Source organism: Podarcis erhardii (assembly GCF_964252035.2).
Source record: "Podarcis erhardii genome assembly, chromosome: 10".
In the NCBI taxonomy this organism is placed as follows: Eukaryota; Metazoa; Chordata; class Lepidosauria; order Squamata; family Lacertidae; genus Podarcis; species Podarcis erhardii.
The window spans coordinates 14878923-14895768 of record NC_138500.1 but is presented as its reverse complement, the minus strand read 5'-3'; the positions used below and the strand labels follow the sequence as shown (position 1 = coordinate 14895768).

Sequence of the window (16846 nt, the reverse complement as noted above, 5' to 3'; positions counted from 1 at the left end):
AGCACATGAAACCTCTACAGTAATATCCAGCGTAAACTTTAAAAACTGCCTTTCTTGACTACTTGTCCACTTTTTAGTTATTGATTTTTTGCTAGCCTATAAATTCCATTGTTTTCAACTTTTGATTTAAGATCTTTTATGTAAGGTACAGATAGAGATGCTTATATCAGCTGGTCCATTTCCACAACTCTGCCAGCCAGAATAGATGCAAGTACTTCACAGTAGAGGGGAACATTCTGTGGGCCTCCTGAAAAACAGAAGGGATCTGTTCTTTTCTGGACTCGGAGCAGTTATCTAAACTAATGTGTGTCTATAATCATAATATTGTCTAAGTCCAGAAACTGGGTGCACCACAGTTTCATAGATGGTAGCTGTACCATACTTTATGTGCTACTGACTTCACAGTAATTTGTTAGGTTTAAGGAGGTTGGATGTATGAAGGTTTTGGACCCTGCTCTCTTATAGGGCTGATGCCACACTATGTTGGCGAACATTTAACCACTGCTAAAAGACTGAGCCGCAAATAGATAAGGCCAGTGCTGATGTAAAGTTTAAGCATGGTTAAAACTAGCAAGAAAGGGGCATGGGGAATTCATTCTGGACAGGGAGCTGATGGTAGGGAGCACAATACTGTGCCTCCATGCTCTTGCTGTCTTAGCCATAGACAAAACAAGTTCACCATTGAGCCTGTACTAATCCATATTGTCAGTGATCTTCAAGGCATGTAAAACTCAATGGGAGGTGGGGAGAGCACTTCCAAACTCATGCACCTGAAGCCCAGTTTAAATACATTAACTGGTGGAAACCCTTCTGACTCACAGTAACCCAGCCTTCTTCCTTCTCATGTTCCCACTGTTGTTCCTGTCTCCCAGTGAGAGTGGCAAAACGAGAACCCTTGTGCTCTTGTGCCAAGGTGCAAGCCATACATAACCCGGGAAGGGAGGGAGATGAAGCAGCCTCAAACAGGAGTGCCATTGCATCCAAACACCTTCCAATCAGCTCCATCCATTCTTGTTTGGTTCATCTTCCTTTAAAAAACAAAAACAGAGCTAAGCTTGAATAAATGTTCTTATGGGCTCCTCCTTTATTCAGAATCCCAACATGGTTAATCTATTTGGGGAACTAATTTAAAACTACTACTTCAGAAATTAAAAACTAAAATGGCCCTTCTTCCTATTTGTGCTCATTTCAACTTTCCCCGTTTTGATGTCCTCCAGGCATTTTTGAACTATAACTCCCATTAGCACAAGCCACAATCATGGCTGCACTGGCTAGAGTTGATGGGGGTCATGCTCAGTGACACCTGAAGGGCACCCAGTTGTGGAAAGCTAGACCTCAATAATTGTAACATGGTCTCTGGACAAACTGCCAGGCTGTGGGGCCAGTTCATACGGGCATGTTCGGCATTCTTCACCTGCAGCTTCAAGTGATGATTTGCATGCATTAGTTGACCATCACAAATCGGTGCCACAAATGGGGTTTTCCTATCCCCTAATGTCAACGTAATATATGTCAGCATTGGAACTGAGTTTGCACATTTTGACTGAAAGCAGTGTATATGTATATGCAATCAAACTCGTTAAATCAAGCATTTTTAAAAAGAAAAAGTGTATGTCATCCACTTTTACCAGCTGAATGTGATACACAATCAACTGCACCACTACATCGTGTTCTATTTTCTCCTTTACAGTATCTTTTATTTATTGAAGGCATATCCTGCTCTTTTTCCCATAGCAGCCCAGGGTGGCAAGCAACAATAAATACCCCTTGAAACAGTGTTTCTCAAACTAGGGTCCCAAGCTGTTGTTGGACTAAACATCCCATCATCCCTAGCTAGATGGGAGTTGCAGTCCAGCAACAGCTGGCGACAGAAGTTTGAGAAACACTACCTTAAAAAACAATTCCAATATAAGATGCAGACTGGGAAAGAGCTCAACTTAAAAGTCTTGTTGTCTTCAGTAGGCACTGAAAAGACCGAGACGGCGCCTATCTAGTATTTAAGGGGAGGGAATTCCAAGGGGTGTGTGTCACAACACTAAAGGCTGGATTCCTACATTGTGTGGAACAGACCTCCTGATGAGATGGTATTAGCAGGAGGCCCTCACCTGTAGTGTGCAGTGATCAGTTGGGTATATAAGGGGTGAGATGATCTTTCAGGTATCCTGGTCCCAAGCCATATAGGGTTTTATACACCAAAAGCAGCACCAGTGGCTAATCGGCAGCCAGTGCAATTCTTCAATTGTGGGGTAACTTGTCAGCGATATCCTGCTCCAGTGAACAGCTGAGCCACTGCGTTTTGCACCAGCTGCAGCTTCTGGGCCAATCTCTAGCCCAAGTTTGGAGGCCACCGGAAGTACCCAGCCTTCTTTCCTTTTTCTTTTCTTTTTTTTTTTTTTACATTTGACTTTAGATGAAACTTGATAGTGATGAATCAAACACCCTGACTAAGACTTAAAAATTTAGGTTTACAACCATAGTAAAGTGCAGTTCTGTCCTCCTTTGCAGAAGAATTTTACCATTTTTTTCTGCTAGAATTTTAGTAATATTGAAACTACTATAGCTTATTTGCCAAAATGGAAGGTACTTTTTTTTTTAAAAAAAGGGAAATACAACTGCAGCACTTCCTTTTAGTCCAGAACCTATTAATTTCTTGTTAATTATAATTTCAAGTGTTGCTTCTGTTGCAAACAAAACTGCAGAGTAAAGTTTGTTCCTATAGTTTCGATTAATTTCATTATACCAGATTTGACTTACTGGCATTGAACTATTGCATAGTTATGTTATATAAACCAGCAGTACTTGATGTGCAACACGGTTGAGAAAGCAAGCTTGCCACTCTTGCAGTTGTTGAAAATAAGAGGGAAGCTTGCTAAACAACAAGCTGTAGCTTGCTTTAAAAAAAACCACAAGGTGATGAATAAGGATTTAAAGCTACCTCTTTCAAAAAATCAAGAATTAGTTTCCAGTGTTTACATTAGTAGTATCCAGAGAATTGAAACTTGATTCCCCAGTTTTACATCTTTGTTTCCCTTACTGTTGCAGTAAATGAGTCAGTAAATATATTTATGTGTTCGCTTGTATAGTGAATGTATAAAGTTGAATCAAATGTATTTTTTCCTTTTTCTTGCTGTAGATACCTTCATAACCCAATTACATAAGCAGTCACATGGATGTTTGCTTCCCTGAAAGTTTTTAAGCATATTTGCTCAGTCTTATTTCTGTCCTCGGATTCTCTTGTTCTCAGTACTAAGATTCAATTCAGAGGCCTGCTCTACCCCCTTCACACAATCTTCTTCACTTTCTTTTTGCAGTTTAGCACTGAGCATAATTGTAGTGCCTAAAATTGCTTGTCCTACCTCCAAACCAGAAGATGAAACTTCAGTTTGAATTGTGGTTTCTAATTGTCCGGGTGATAAGCACTAATTATGGTTTACCGGTTTTGATGTCACAGCAAACTATGGTTGGAGCTAAACTTAAAAGTGGAGGGAAGAAGAGAAGTGTGTGATTCCAGTTTCTGATTTCCCAGACCATGGTTTGGAGAACTGTTTTAATTGAGCTAAGACATTGGTACAGTCTGTTGAAGTAGAATATCAGTATCAGTTGAACAGTGCTGAAGTAGTCATCTGCAGTTTTTATTCCATCTATTCAGAATATTTTCAATTTCTAGCATTTTAAGCAAACTAGCATAATGTGAGTGGAAGGTATTTTAGGCAGAACTTGCATAATTAAAAACACTCCTAGTGATGTATAATTTTTATACATCTAAAATGAAATGTTCCGAAGATTTGGCAGTTAACATTATATATAGGTAAGAACTCATCTAAGTTTAATCTTAAACTGTTCTAAATTGCTTGTTTTTGAGGTATGTATATTTAAAGATTTGTCTAGATCTTTTAAGATTTCATTTCCCAAGGTTGCTCAAAAGTTTTCTCTTAGTCAGTGGAACACAATTATATGGTCCATAATAATAACTTTTAGTACAAAATGAATGAAAGCAAATTACACTGATTCGTATAGACTGCCAACTAATGATTTCGTAGGCCTAGAAGGATGTTGATTCTTCCTCAGCTAAAACTGTAAGTTTAAGGCTTGTTTTTATGAAAAGAACTGGCACATCCCATATTTTTCCATGTATAAGCCTAGGTTTTTTAACCAAAAACTCAGGTTTAAAATTGGGGCTTGTCTGATACACTGGTAGTGCTGAGGGGTGTTTTCCTTAATTTGGAGTACACAAAAATAGGGGGCGTCTTATACATGGGGGCATCTTATACACGGAAAAATATGGTACTTATTTTGCTTTTGTTTATGTGTATCATGTGATGTAGAAGACTTAGTTCACAGTATTCTGTTTTGTAAATTGTAAGATGCTTTAGGGGGGCGTTCTGTTTAAGCAACTATAATTTTCTTGGATGAATCTGCCGGTTTGTTGGTCACCTTTTATTACAATATCATCTGAAATATATTATAAGACTCATTGCTAAGTTTGCCCCCGAAGCAGAGAGAATACTGGAATGTTACGCAAATCAGAATGTTGCTGGTTGTATATGTGATAAACCTGTTTTTTGTTACTTTTGTTTTTGTTTTGCTTTGCTTTAAGTGGAATTTGGGATATGAATGACTTGTATATCTCTGCTGATGTCTCTTTATTGTGGAAATTACAACTGTTCTGAGATTGGTCGATAACTTTTTCTTTCTCTTCTTTAAGAACTGATGCTGATTAGATATTATTAATAAGATTCCACCAGGTGTAAATGATTAAGAATTTTTCTTCATCATAATGCTCATAAAATACATTGATTTTTGCCTGCTTTGCTTTCCTGCTTTTTAAGTTTATAATTCAAAAGGGCAGCCACCATATTAATTTTAATAGAGAAATTTAAATTTATATAATGCCCTGCAGGCAAGGCTTGCATGTGAATAAAAACCTTTTGTACTGAGTATTTGGTTATTATTGCTCTTTTGAGTTAATATAGTTGAAGCAATTCTAGTATGATTTTGTTCTTCTGTAACCTTCTGAAAGAGTCTGTATATAAGACAGTACCTTCAGTTGAATGTGCTATCCTGAAGAAATTGCTCATTTCCAAAGGCTGTCTCACTGCTACTTAAGTGCAGTTACAGGGACTGCTTGTCTTCAGTTTATAAGCGCCATTTTTCTTAGTATTGGTTGTGTTAAGTTTGGACAGAGTAGATTTAGAGAGAAGCACAGTTCAAATAGGATGACATCTGTAAGATGCTTGCCCATCCTAAAAGCAAGTGCATTGAACATTTCAGTTAGTTTAGGGAGTTGTTGTGAAGCTGATCAGAATTTATTTTTAACCAGTAAACTTTGCTTCATAATAGAATACGACCCTTGTAGCTTGAATATTTGAATACTTAACATGCTCTTCCATTAGTTTTGAAGGCTTTTTTTCTTTTTTTAGCAAGACCACATGACTTCTTTGATGCACAGACTCTAGACGCCATACGACATCGAGCTATCTGCTTCAACCTTTCTGCTCACATAGAAAGTTTAGGAAAAGGCCACAGTGTCGTATTTCACAGTACTGTAAGTATTCTTCTGTACTTACCTTAATAAGATGTTCAGCTTTTAAACACTGCTTAGATATATTCATGTCCACATGTTCATGGCAGATTTCATTTTCACAGCATTTTGATTGCTCAAAATGTTCCTTATACAGGAATGGTAGTAAGACGCTTTGGAGGAGGTTATATTTTGCACTTCTTGACAGCAATCCAGTGAAATAGGTTAGGCTGAGAGGAACTGACTTGGACCCAAAGTCACTAAATGGGAGTCATGGCTAAATGAGATTTTGAACTTTGCTTTCTCAGGTCTCTAGGTTTCCTTCAAACCCAGTAGCCTGTGGTGTCTCAATTGGGCATACTATGGTTAATGCTAACCTCAGTTTGTCTTTTTTTAAAAAACATAATTTTTATTAACAGGCCAATCCAATCACATTATTTCCAAATCATATTACTTCTAAATTATACAGCCAGATTTTAAAATTTTGTTGGGGGTACCCTTACATCAAGCTCCGAACGAGAATCAAAACATCACTTCTGTTACTGCTTTTATCAAACGGTTCTATCCAGATCTGTCCAGATAGTCTCTTTATTACTTCTTCATCTTCTTGTTGTTATCATGTATTCCTTTCTTTGCAATCTCTGATAGTCTTCGCAAGCAGGTTAGGAACAAACAACATCTGCGTGGATTTTGCACACTCCAAAAGTCATATCTCATAAGGACAGCCACCATTCCTCCCCTTCTTCAAAAATTTATCCTCGGTCCGTCCTATTAATTTTCCCAAGCTTGCCACATATATCACAAAGGGGCTCTGCCAGGTTATCACATTCAATCCATCATTTACATTCCAATGACCCTGGTCCTCCTCCCCTCGTCTTTCTTCGACAAGCCTGTCTTAGCAAGACGCCATTAAAAACTGTGTCATAGAATTTTTCCTCCGCACTCCATATTTACCAGTCCTCTCTTCAATCAATAATTCACTCCACACAGCTCTTAAATTCTTGCTTGCGATTAGTAAAAGGCAACGATTCGTCTCTCTGGGGTGGAGGTTTATAAATACTCACATGAGGCAAAGAAAATAAAAGTTTTTTCCTCCACCCCCCCCTCTTTTTTCGCTCCGCACATACCAGTCTTGTAAAGGTGGTTCATCGCTTGATTTATTTGTCTCCTCCCGTCACTCCAAACACAGAGATGCATTAATCAGCAGCCTTATCTCTCGAACTTTGCTTGATGTAAGTGCTTCAGCTTCATTCCAATTATATATTTCCAATTATATTTTCGAGCTGAAGCGAACCAGGGCGCTGATTGGAGACAGCGTCAGGAAGCGCCGAACCCACCAAGGGCTGATGCCAAATGTCCTGCACCCCCTTCTTTCGAATCCAGGGGTGCATTATGGACGTCGCTGGCAAGGCTGTCCCCAAGGATATTGGGGGGGTAGGAAGACTGCACACTTCCCATAGCAGCCTTTTTATTACCTCGTGTTGGTCGGAGAGATGTTATTGTCGGCCATCTTCCAATGCGCCACCTGGTGGCGCTAACCTCAGTTTGTCATACTTGGACATCATAGAACCTACGGTCTACTGCCATTGCTTGCATTTGAAGAGGGAAAGAAATTACAAAGTAGCAGTGGGACAAAGCTTTAGCTCTGTTCCCTGTGTTATACTGCTCCTGCTGGATGCTTATGATTTCAGCTGTAACTTCTACAGGGGGGGAGCCTTTTTCTATTTGCCGAGGCTCCTCTGCACCACACAGAATCTGATCTTCCATTGCTCTAAATCACTCAGGAGTCGTCATGACTAGAAAAGGCTCCCATCACAGAAGTTGCAGCTGAGTCATGAGCGAGCAGCCTGCATGAACCAGCCGGCATTGCAACAGTGGGGCTGTGGCTTCAATTACAGCAGTGCAGCCCTCTGTACTTCCTTTCCCTCTTCATGTGAGTCATTACTGAAGAGTGCTTGAGGTTAGAGGACATCTGGGAATGGAGCCCTCAGCACGTTCCAAGCCTTCAGAACATGGAATAGAGCAGAGGCGGGGAATCGTTTTCAGTGAGGACCTCATTCCTCATTGGTGCATGGAGCACTGATCTCCATCCTGGCAAACGACAGATGTTATCACAGTTTAGGCCAGGCATCCCCAACCTTTGACCCTCCAGATGTTTTGGACTACAATTCCCATCATCCCTGACCATTGGTCCTGTTAGCTAGGGATCATGGGAGTTGTAGGCCAAAACATCTGGAGGGCCGCAGGTTGGGGATGCCTGGTTTAGGCACTGAAGGTACCAAACGCACCTGCCCTGCACTGGACATCATATGTTTTCATTAAAAACCTGGCTTATCTGGGAACGCAGGTGGCGCTGTGGGTTAAACCTCAGAACCTAGGACTTGCCAATCAGAAGGTTGGCGGTTTGAATCCCTGCGACGGGGTGAGCTCCTGTTGCTTGGTCCCTGCTCCTGCCAACCTAGCAGTTCGAAAGCACGTCAAAGTGCAAGTAGATAAATAGGTACCGCTCCAGCGGGAAGGTAAACAGCGTTTCTGTGCGCTGCTCTGGTTTGCCAGAGGCAGCTTAGTCCTGCTCGCCACATGACCCGGAAGCTGTACACCGGCTCCCTCGGCCAGTAAAGCGAGATGAGCACCGCAACCCCAGAGTCTGTCACGGCTGGACCTAATGGTCAGGGGTCCCTTTACCTTTACCTTTAAAAAACAACAACAACAAAAAAACCTGGCTTATCTGAAAGGGATTTGCCAACACTGCAAGTCACATGATTTGTGTTTTTTGAGAAGCCCTGTGCAAAAGGCTTTGTAAAACTATGATCAGTTTGGGACTTGCAGAGCACTTTGAAACATGCTTTGTGGGCTCTACATTTCAGACTGTTCAGGGAAAAAGGGGATCGCTTGGTGTCATTATGAAGGCAAGTGATTGACAAGTCTACCTGCCTGTCAAACGTGGCCCAAGTGAGGGTGGGGGAGATAACGATGGGGCCCACTAGCCAGGTCCCATTAACCAATGGTTTAAGGACACATTCCAGACAGGCAAAAGTACAGAGCATGGCTGGTAAGATGTGTGGCATGGGGAGACACATGTCCTGGGGAGAGTCTGGAGGGACACATTGAAAGGCTTTTAGAATGGCTGCATTTGACTCCTGGGTCTAAGGTTCCCTTCCCCTGATCAGAGCAGTAGCAGTTGCAAAGGAAACGTGGAGGTGCACCATGACAAACTTGGGGGAAGGAATTATGTCAACTCCACTGCTGTCCAGCAGGGGCAGCAAGGAGAACTGGGTCTAAGCCATATAACATACAGAATGACAGACTTCAAAATAAAAATTAAAATGCCTGCTCTCTTATAGTTTCTGCATTTGCATTTCTGCTCTTCTCCAGAAGAGGTCAGCAGAATTCCATTTACTTAGGTCTAACCTTAATTCCCAGCTGGAGCTGACCTTTTATAGATCTGTGCTTTAAAACTGAACAGTTTCTTTTGCATAGGAGAACTCCAGTTCTTCTTCATGTTGTTTGCAGTCCCACCTCCCCCTTGAGCCAGTTCAGAGTCAGTTCCAGGAACGTTCTAGAACTTCATTAAAGGAGGTGATTCTTCTTCCACAAGAGCTTTGTGGCTGTCTCCCTATGCTTCTAGAGATGAGACAAACACCTTCCCTCTCAATTCTGCACTCGTGCATCCCTTACAACCAGCAAGCTTTTGGACAGAAATTTAAAAGGCAAACTGCATAAAAACATTGGGGATAAAAGCACATGGTCTTGTGTTACCATTTCCTTGGTGCAGCAGTAGGAAAGCAAATGCAATACTGACGTGTTACATGTCTTTTCAACTATTATTTTTCTGAGGAGATGCTGAGCAGTGTCCCCATAGAGTAATAGAACTAGCGCTAGTAGGGACCACAAGGGTCATGTTCCTCTGTACTGTCTCATTTGTGTCTAAGACTCCCATACATATATTGTATGCAAACACACCGCATTGTGTTAATATTGTAATACATTAGACTGGAGGCAGAAGCTAGTAGTGGTCGCCAGCACCACCACATGCACCCAGGAATTGGCTGCAATAATGTAATAAATAACTTCCTTGCCATTTTCAAGTTTGTAGTTAACATTAAATATAAAGAATATTTTCTGGTAAAAGGTTATAGAGTTGGAAGGGGCCCCTAGAGGAATCTAGTCCAACCCCACTGCAGTGCAGGAATCTCAGCTAAAGCATCCATGGCAGCTGGACATCCAGCCTCTGCTTAAAATCCTCCAAGGAAGTCCACAACCTCATGAAGGAGTCTGTTCCACTGTTGAACAGTTCTTACAGTTAGAAAGTTCTTTCTGATGTTTAGTCAGAATTTCCTTTCTTGTAACGTGAAGCCATTGGTTCAAGTGTTTACCCTCTGGAGCAGGAGAAAACAAGCTTGTTCCCTCTTCCATGTGTCAGCTCTTAAGATAATTTGAAAATGGCTATTATATCTCCTCTTAGTCTCCTCTTTCTCATGCTAAATGTACTCAATTCTCTCAACTGTTCCTCATGAGGTTTGATTTCCTGACGCAGCTCTGTCCTCCCTTCCCTTTACCTGTGTATTCCCCCCTGCAAGTATCTCACACAATGAAGAGACTTGAAAACAATACCAGGCCTCCAGATATTAAAAGTGTGTGCGAAGTCTATACTTCTGTGCTTATTGATTCAATTTGCCTAATTTATTCCAGTGGTACACTGTTGTTTGCAGAGTGATAAGACACTTTCCATGCATGGTTATGAGTGCCAGTCAACAAATTTTAGCCCAATAATTTTGACTGTTGTTTTTAGGTAATAGCTAAGAGAAAAGAGGAGTCTGGAAAGATAAAGCTGCTACTTCACTGGACACCAGAGGATATGTGAGTATGGGAGCAAGCCTATGCACAAGAAATGCCGCAAAGCAAGCTGGTGTAAGCTACACCAGATTCAGACTCCATTTAGCAGTGGGCTGGCTGCTGCTGCACTACTTAAGCTTGGCAGAGGGAAAAAAGAGTTCTATGCCATATTGCCAGTTCACGTGAACAGGCTTAGTTAGGATCCAGTCTGGTCCCTGAAACACCACTATTGGGGGACTAAAAACTGGAAGCAGTTTAGAAATTAGCAAGCTATGCCAATGTCTCTTCAGCTGAGCTGAGGTTGGGGATGCCAACTTGAGCCAGAGATCTGCTGCATCCTAAGTCTTATCGTCCCAGCAGATTTTGCTGTGTGATTGCTCATGCATGCATGCACTGTATATTAGTGCATCTTCGTCCTTTGCTGTTTCACGTGTTTTGCTATCATGATGAAAAACACCGGCCTGGGAAGATTGCAATTTCCTTATAATTCTCCTGACTTGTTGAAACTGCAATTCATTTTATCTGCAATATTCTAAGCTATTTGTGCTTATTGGATGCAGGACAGCTTTTATTTCTGTTTAAAGCTAGTTTTTTGTGGTGTGCAAATGGAAGTATGGCCACTATGAGGAAGAGGCACTTCTTAAACCAAGAGTAGTTGCATTGGTTGTCTCATCATGATGCACCGGTAAGTTGAATTATAATGGATGCTGATGGTTGAATCCATGCTCTTGCACAGGCTAGGATTTTCATTGCCAAAAGAAGTTAAAACATTTCTACTGCCTTATGGCTTAGCATCTCAAAAACCTATGAGAGTCCTGTGCAGGATCTAGCAGTATTCTCATCTTTTGGATGACAAGGAGAACAGGAAAGCTAATTTTTAATGGTCCATGGCTGTTTCATCAGGTATATACAGTGTTTCCTTGTGTGCAATGCTGCCATCACTTTGCATTAAGTAGAATCCTGAGAATACGCATGTTGTCGTTGTCATTGAATGGTTATCCAACATTGGTTCCCTTAGTTCATGTGTAAGCTAAGCAAGGCTGTTACTACTGAAAACCATTCCACTCATAGACCATGTTCATTGTCTAATCTGACAGTAGTGCACATTCATTGGTGAGGATTTTGTTTTTAAATGTCGTTTAGAACATCTATGGTTGGGGGAAAAGGTTGACAATTTTTTAATTTTTTTGTAATTCATAGTCTTCCTGATGTGTGGGTAAATGAAAGTGAGCGACATCAATTAAAAACTAAAGTAGTTCATTTATCAAAACTACCAAAAGATGCTGCCTTGCTTCTGGACCCAAACATATACAGGTAACTTCTAAATTTTTGATTGTTCTCTTCTCATTATGCCCTTAAGCCTCGCTTGACTTTTTGAAGCTGATGCCAAAAATAGTAATCCTGGTAGCTTAAGTTTTATTTATCATTTGATTAATTTGATTTATATCCTCACTTTCCTACTGAAGGAGCCATGGGTGGAAGACCTAGCGGTGATAAAACATAAAAAAAACACAACTAAAAAGAGTTGAAAAATATTCTAACAGTTAATGCCTAGATATGTCTTTTTAGTCTGTCAAGTAGACGGAGGTATTCTTAATTAAGTATTCTTAATTTCACCTTAGTTTTATTGCCAGAAGTTAGAGAAAGTAAATAGCATTTGATACACCAATACATCAACTTCCAACAAAAACAGCATCAAAAAGTTAAGTTTTGAGGTTTGAGATCATTTTAACAGTTCTTAAACTATAGTGAGAGGAAAAGGGAATGTGTATATTTACCAAGTGTATTTTACTGTTTTGTGCTTGGTGTACAGAAAGTCTAGTAAAGGAGGTACACACAGTGGAATCCTGAAAGATCACTTCTGTTAAGATCATGCTGGTTTGTATACCAATTTTTGTATACCAACTTTTAAAAGTCCAAATTTATCTTCTCATATATATTTTAATAAATATATGCTAATTATTCTTGGCCTGTAATACACGTGGTATTACTCTGAAATCTATGCTCAGTGCAATTTTTAAATTTGAAAATAACTTTCTTTCCACTTTGGGGAGAGGGGGTGGTCAGCTCTTGTAACCCGTTTTTGAGCATCAGGTGCCGCTTGAGATCTGATTATCTAAATCAGCTTCTTAAAAGCAGATTTGTTTCCTTTATATTAATGCCTAAAGGTGCCCACCACTAAATCTTCTGTACATCCCCCCCCCCCCCCGCAAATTCTGAAATGTTTTAAAAGAAAACTGTTGTATTGAATATATGGTGCATATTCAAAACAAAACTTTCTCCTGTCATAGGAAACCTCTGTGTTCCTGCACTTTTTAAACTGCTGTTGTCAATCAGAGATTAAGAGCAAGAACTGCTTAACAGAAGACCATACCTTCTTCCCTTTCTTCTTCTTTTGAATACTGGAAGCCCTTGCTTCAACCCCCAGTGAGTCAGTTAGTAGGCATGGGAAGAACGCCATCCTTAAAGAACTCCATCAAGCCCAGCACTAGCTTAAGGGTAGCTTGATGCTATATCAGGAAGCTGTTTACGTATCATAATGCCACACCTTTTCCCCTGACGCAATTCGATATATGTGGCTATATACTTTTATGAACATTTGTATGGGATCCCAAGCCAGGTGGGGAACACTGAGTTGGGGTGTTGATGTCCAGTAAGCCTTTCCACTTACCTTTTATTTCTCAAGTTTTCGATTAATCAGCTTCAGTTTTGCCTTGGGAAAGTGCACGCTGCTATCAAATACGCTATGCAACAAAAGTAATTGTGAGTGATATAAACACAAAGCAGTCAGTCACGAGTGTTTTACCCTGTTACACTGGCCCTGTGGGTTTTCAGATGTACATGATGCAGTAGTGAAATGTGTTCCAGCTGTTTTGAGGAGATTTAAACTGCAATCCAAACCACACTTGCTTTGAAATAAATGGCATTACAATAAATGGTTAGGATCCAAGCCCCCACCCTCCCGGTATCAGTTTCTTAAAACTCCAGAAGAGCTTCCCAGCAGCTTGGAGGGCCCCTCTGCATCAGCACCCCATGTGGTGTAGGGCTGCCATTGAATTGGAAAACTCACCCAAACCCAATGTAGCACTGAAACACTGTGTGCACTAGACCAGGCATAGGCAAACTCTGCTCTCCAGATGTTTTGGACTACAACTCCAATGATTCCTAGCTAACAGGACCAGTGGTCAGGGATGATGGGAATTGTAGTCTCAAAACATCTGGAGGGCTGATTTTGCCTATTCCTGCACTAGACTCTCTGGATTCTTGCCATTAAGATTTCCAAGTTAATGTACTCACTCTTGGATAATGAAACTTTTTGTTGTTGTTGCCAGCTTTTTCAGTCTTCATAAAATACATTTACTAATATATTTTTGAAATGTTTACAGTGTTTTCTTAACTAGATATAATTTACATGTTGTGACATTTTGGCTCCTGCAACCAAGGTAAAGTTTGCTTTTGGTAAAAAATAAAATAAATAAAATGGTGAGCATCAAAAATAAAACGGGAACACACATGACCGAAGAAATGTACTGGAGATTCTGTGCTGGCCATGAATTGTTGCCACGTGAAAAAGGAAAAACAGAATCCTGTTGCAAAATTGAGGTTGTGACTCCTGATCTTTATTTGGGTAGTGTGCACATTTTCTAAGGGGCCACTGCTCATAATTTCTGAACCACACTAGAACATTTTCACAAGACACATCCATGTCTGAAGAGCTGTCTAGTACCAGACTGCAACATTTCTGCATAGCTGGAGAAAGGACTGTGGAGGCTTTTTGCTGTTCTGGGTTTCCCTTAAACTTGGCTGCTTGTCCAAACTTGGGAATGTAGTTTATCACGAACTGTGGTTGGCTGCAAAACGACCCACAATAATTAGTGATAAAACCACAAGCCCCAATTCATACGTAAGGGCAAACTGAGTTGAAGGGGAAGCAAAATGAAGATTTCTGAAGCCTTTTTCCTGGTTGCATAGGACCAGGAGAAAAGGCTATGGGCCTTTCATGGATGATTCCAGCTTGCACACATCAGGCTGAACCGTGATTTAACGTGGCGCGCAGACACAGCCATTAAAGAGTGTCATTTGTGAGCCCGTTAACCAGCGCATGTTAAGTTTCCTTGACGTTTTTGGGGGGAAGCCACCAATGCAATGTTTCCTTTTTCCTCCCTAGAACAATGCCACAGAAGAGGTTGAAGAGGTAAAAACGAGCTCAGCGCGGGCACCTCATCTATCATCTTATTCACTGACGGTGGAATTAGAATTGAAAATGCACATTAGTCAAGCCCCTCCACCTTACGCTATTCCCCTGCGCCCAGCTGCCACCAACTGTTTACGCTTGGCAAACCATTCTGTGAATGAATTCGGTGCACCTATGGAATATATTATATACATGGAACAGATCCTTTATATCTGTACGATGGGAGATGAGGAAAGCAAAATATACCGGCAGTATAGTGGGTGTTCTCAAAGGCTTTGCATGCTTGCTGCTTTTATTTTAGCAACCTCTCCCACCCCACCCCACCCCCCTGGCATAGCCTGTATCGGATGAACTGGCAATTAATACATTGCCCTGTACAACCCTCCCTGTGGTGGTTGTTGTTGGGTTTTTTTGTAAGCAAGCTTCTTGGGATCTTGTCATTTGGTAAATGAAATAAATACACACTAGAGAGGGAACTCTTCTCTCAAGAGTATGGTGCGGAGTAATCCATTGTTACTTTCGTGAACTTGTCGTCGCATAACAAGTGGTGGTATCATGTTTAAGCAAAATGGTGGTGGCATATTTTCATTTCTGGTGGAATATACGTTCAAGAGGAACAGGTCGGTGTTAAGTGTTGCTGTATATCTGATCCTCTCCATAAGGACTATTACTGTATGTTAGTAAGACTTAACTTTAATAACCTCTACAGAAGAAGGTAGCAATGTTGTTTTGTTTACTACTTGGCCTTTAAAACTCCTCTTTGCTACTAAAGAAATCTCCCTTCTCCTTCCCCCTCCTTTTGGCCTAAATTTTTCTAGTTGTAAAAATATTGTATTTTTTAAAAAAAGCATTTAAAAATACAATCGTTTATGCACCAAAGTTGGCTATGAAAAGAAAATTAAATTGCTTCCTGGCTTTACTAAGCAAGAAATTATGGACTTCTTTTAACCTACAGGAATAGAAAAATATGTGTTACCATGTTCGTCTTATATGGAGACAAAAGAGAGAGAGAGAGAAAAATAAATAGATAATGGGACATTGCTTGTAAAATAATTTTGCAGATTTGTAATATATTTTTATATTATGAAATGTATTGTAGATGTTTTTTCTAGAGGCATGGAAGTTGAGATGTATATATTATGGTAGAAATAATATGGAAGGATATTGTAATTCATTAGTGCTGCCAGAAGAATTTGTTTAAAAGCAAGCACCTTTCCTAACAATAAAAAAATGTCTCTTGGATTTCTAAGAGCCTATATACTACTGTTGTAAAAACAAAAAACACATTGAACATCCTTCCAGAAATCCTTCGGATTTTTACAGTGCTCATTGCTGGTAAGGGATATGAAATCATTCTTTTCCTTGCTTGTTGGAAGGAACAAATGTAAAAAAATAATAATTATATGGTGGCTATATGCAGTCAAACTGCATGATTAACCCTCCATGTTTAGGAGGATTTTTTTTTTTTTTTTTGCATTACTACAGTGAATATAAATACCAGCTGTTTTTACACTAATATTTTTATTATTAAATAGCAAAAAAACAAAACTCTAGACTCTCTGCTTGGAGAACTTAGCTTTTCCAATACCATAAATTGGGGTCTACCTTAATGAAGATGAGATGCTTGCTTGGGTCCCATTGAGTCTAGAATAGTCTATATACATTTGAATTCTTTATCAATGTGTGGATTATAAGCACCACTAACATGGAATGGTTCTGGAATAGTCATTTAATAATGGTATTTCATAAAGATCTGTAGCAATGTTACTATTTAAAAAAAAATGCAGTTCGTTATTTTTATTTCTTATTTTTTAAATTTTGCTTGAGCACTTCAGTTACCGCTTAAACTTATATGGTCATCTGCAATTACTTTGATTCTTTTTTTAAAAAAAAAGTTATAAAATTGCCAAATAGATGTTTTCAGATATAGTTTGTATTTGTATTTTTTAATTTTATTTCTTTTTGCATTCATTGTATACCATTCTTAATTGACAGATGATTGTAGACCCTGCCTGAGTATTTTTTCTAATAAAACAACGCAAATATAAGTATGTCTCAAGCGTCTAAATGTTAGCTGCTGTAACAGGCTTTTTATAACTGGCATCAAAGATACAAATTAAATACTAGCTTTCTTCTGATTAAGTGTTCTGTGAACTAGGATAGCACTGTTTGTGTATTATTAATAATAATAATAATAATAATAATAATAATAAAAAGAGGAAGGTTTTGATGGCAGCTATCCATGCATAGAGAGGGACGTGGGTGGCTCTGTGGTCGGAAGGTCGGCGGTTCGA

At 39.8% G+C, this 16846-nt stretch overlaps 1 protein-coding gene and 1 long non-coding RNA gene across 4 annotated transcripts in view; both read left to right on the top strand.

Annotated features, from left to right (window-relative positions):
* The window catches only part of AEBP2 (AE binding protein 2), a 38224-nt gene extending 21624 nt beyond the window's left edge, over positions 1–16600 (top strand). Inside the window, exons 5-9 of one of the 3 annotated variants that reach the window (XM_081879981.1) lie at positions 5421–5545; positions 10314–10381; positions 11558–11671; positions 12171–12235; positions 14526–16600. In XM_081879981.1, the coding sequence (XP_081736107.1) occupies positions 5421–5545; positions 10314–10381; positions 11558–11671; positions 12171–12225 (362 nt within the window). In that variant the 3' untranslated portion in view covers positions 12226–12235; positions 14526–16600. Of the gene's footprint in view, positions 1–3133; positions 5550–10313; positions 10382–11557; positions 11672–12170; positions 12236–14525 lie in introns of those variants that run through there. The other 2 variants (XM_081879982.1, XM_081879983.1) reach the window with 2 other exon arrangements.
* Positions 4–2590, top strand: LOC309352036. Its single transcript, XR_014161039.1, has 2 exons — positions 4–2110; positions 2209–2590. It is a non-coding gene; the product is annotated as an uncharacterized lncRNA (long non-coding RNA).
* Positions 16601–16846: the final 246 nt, after the last annotated feature.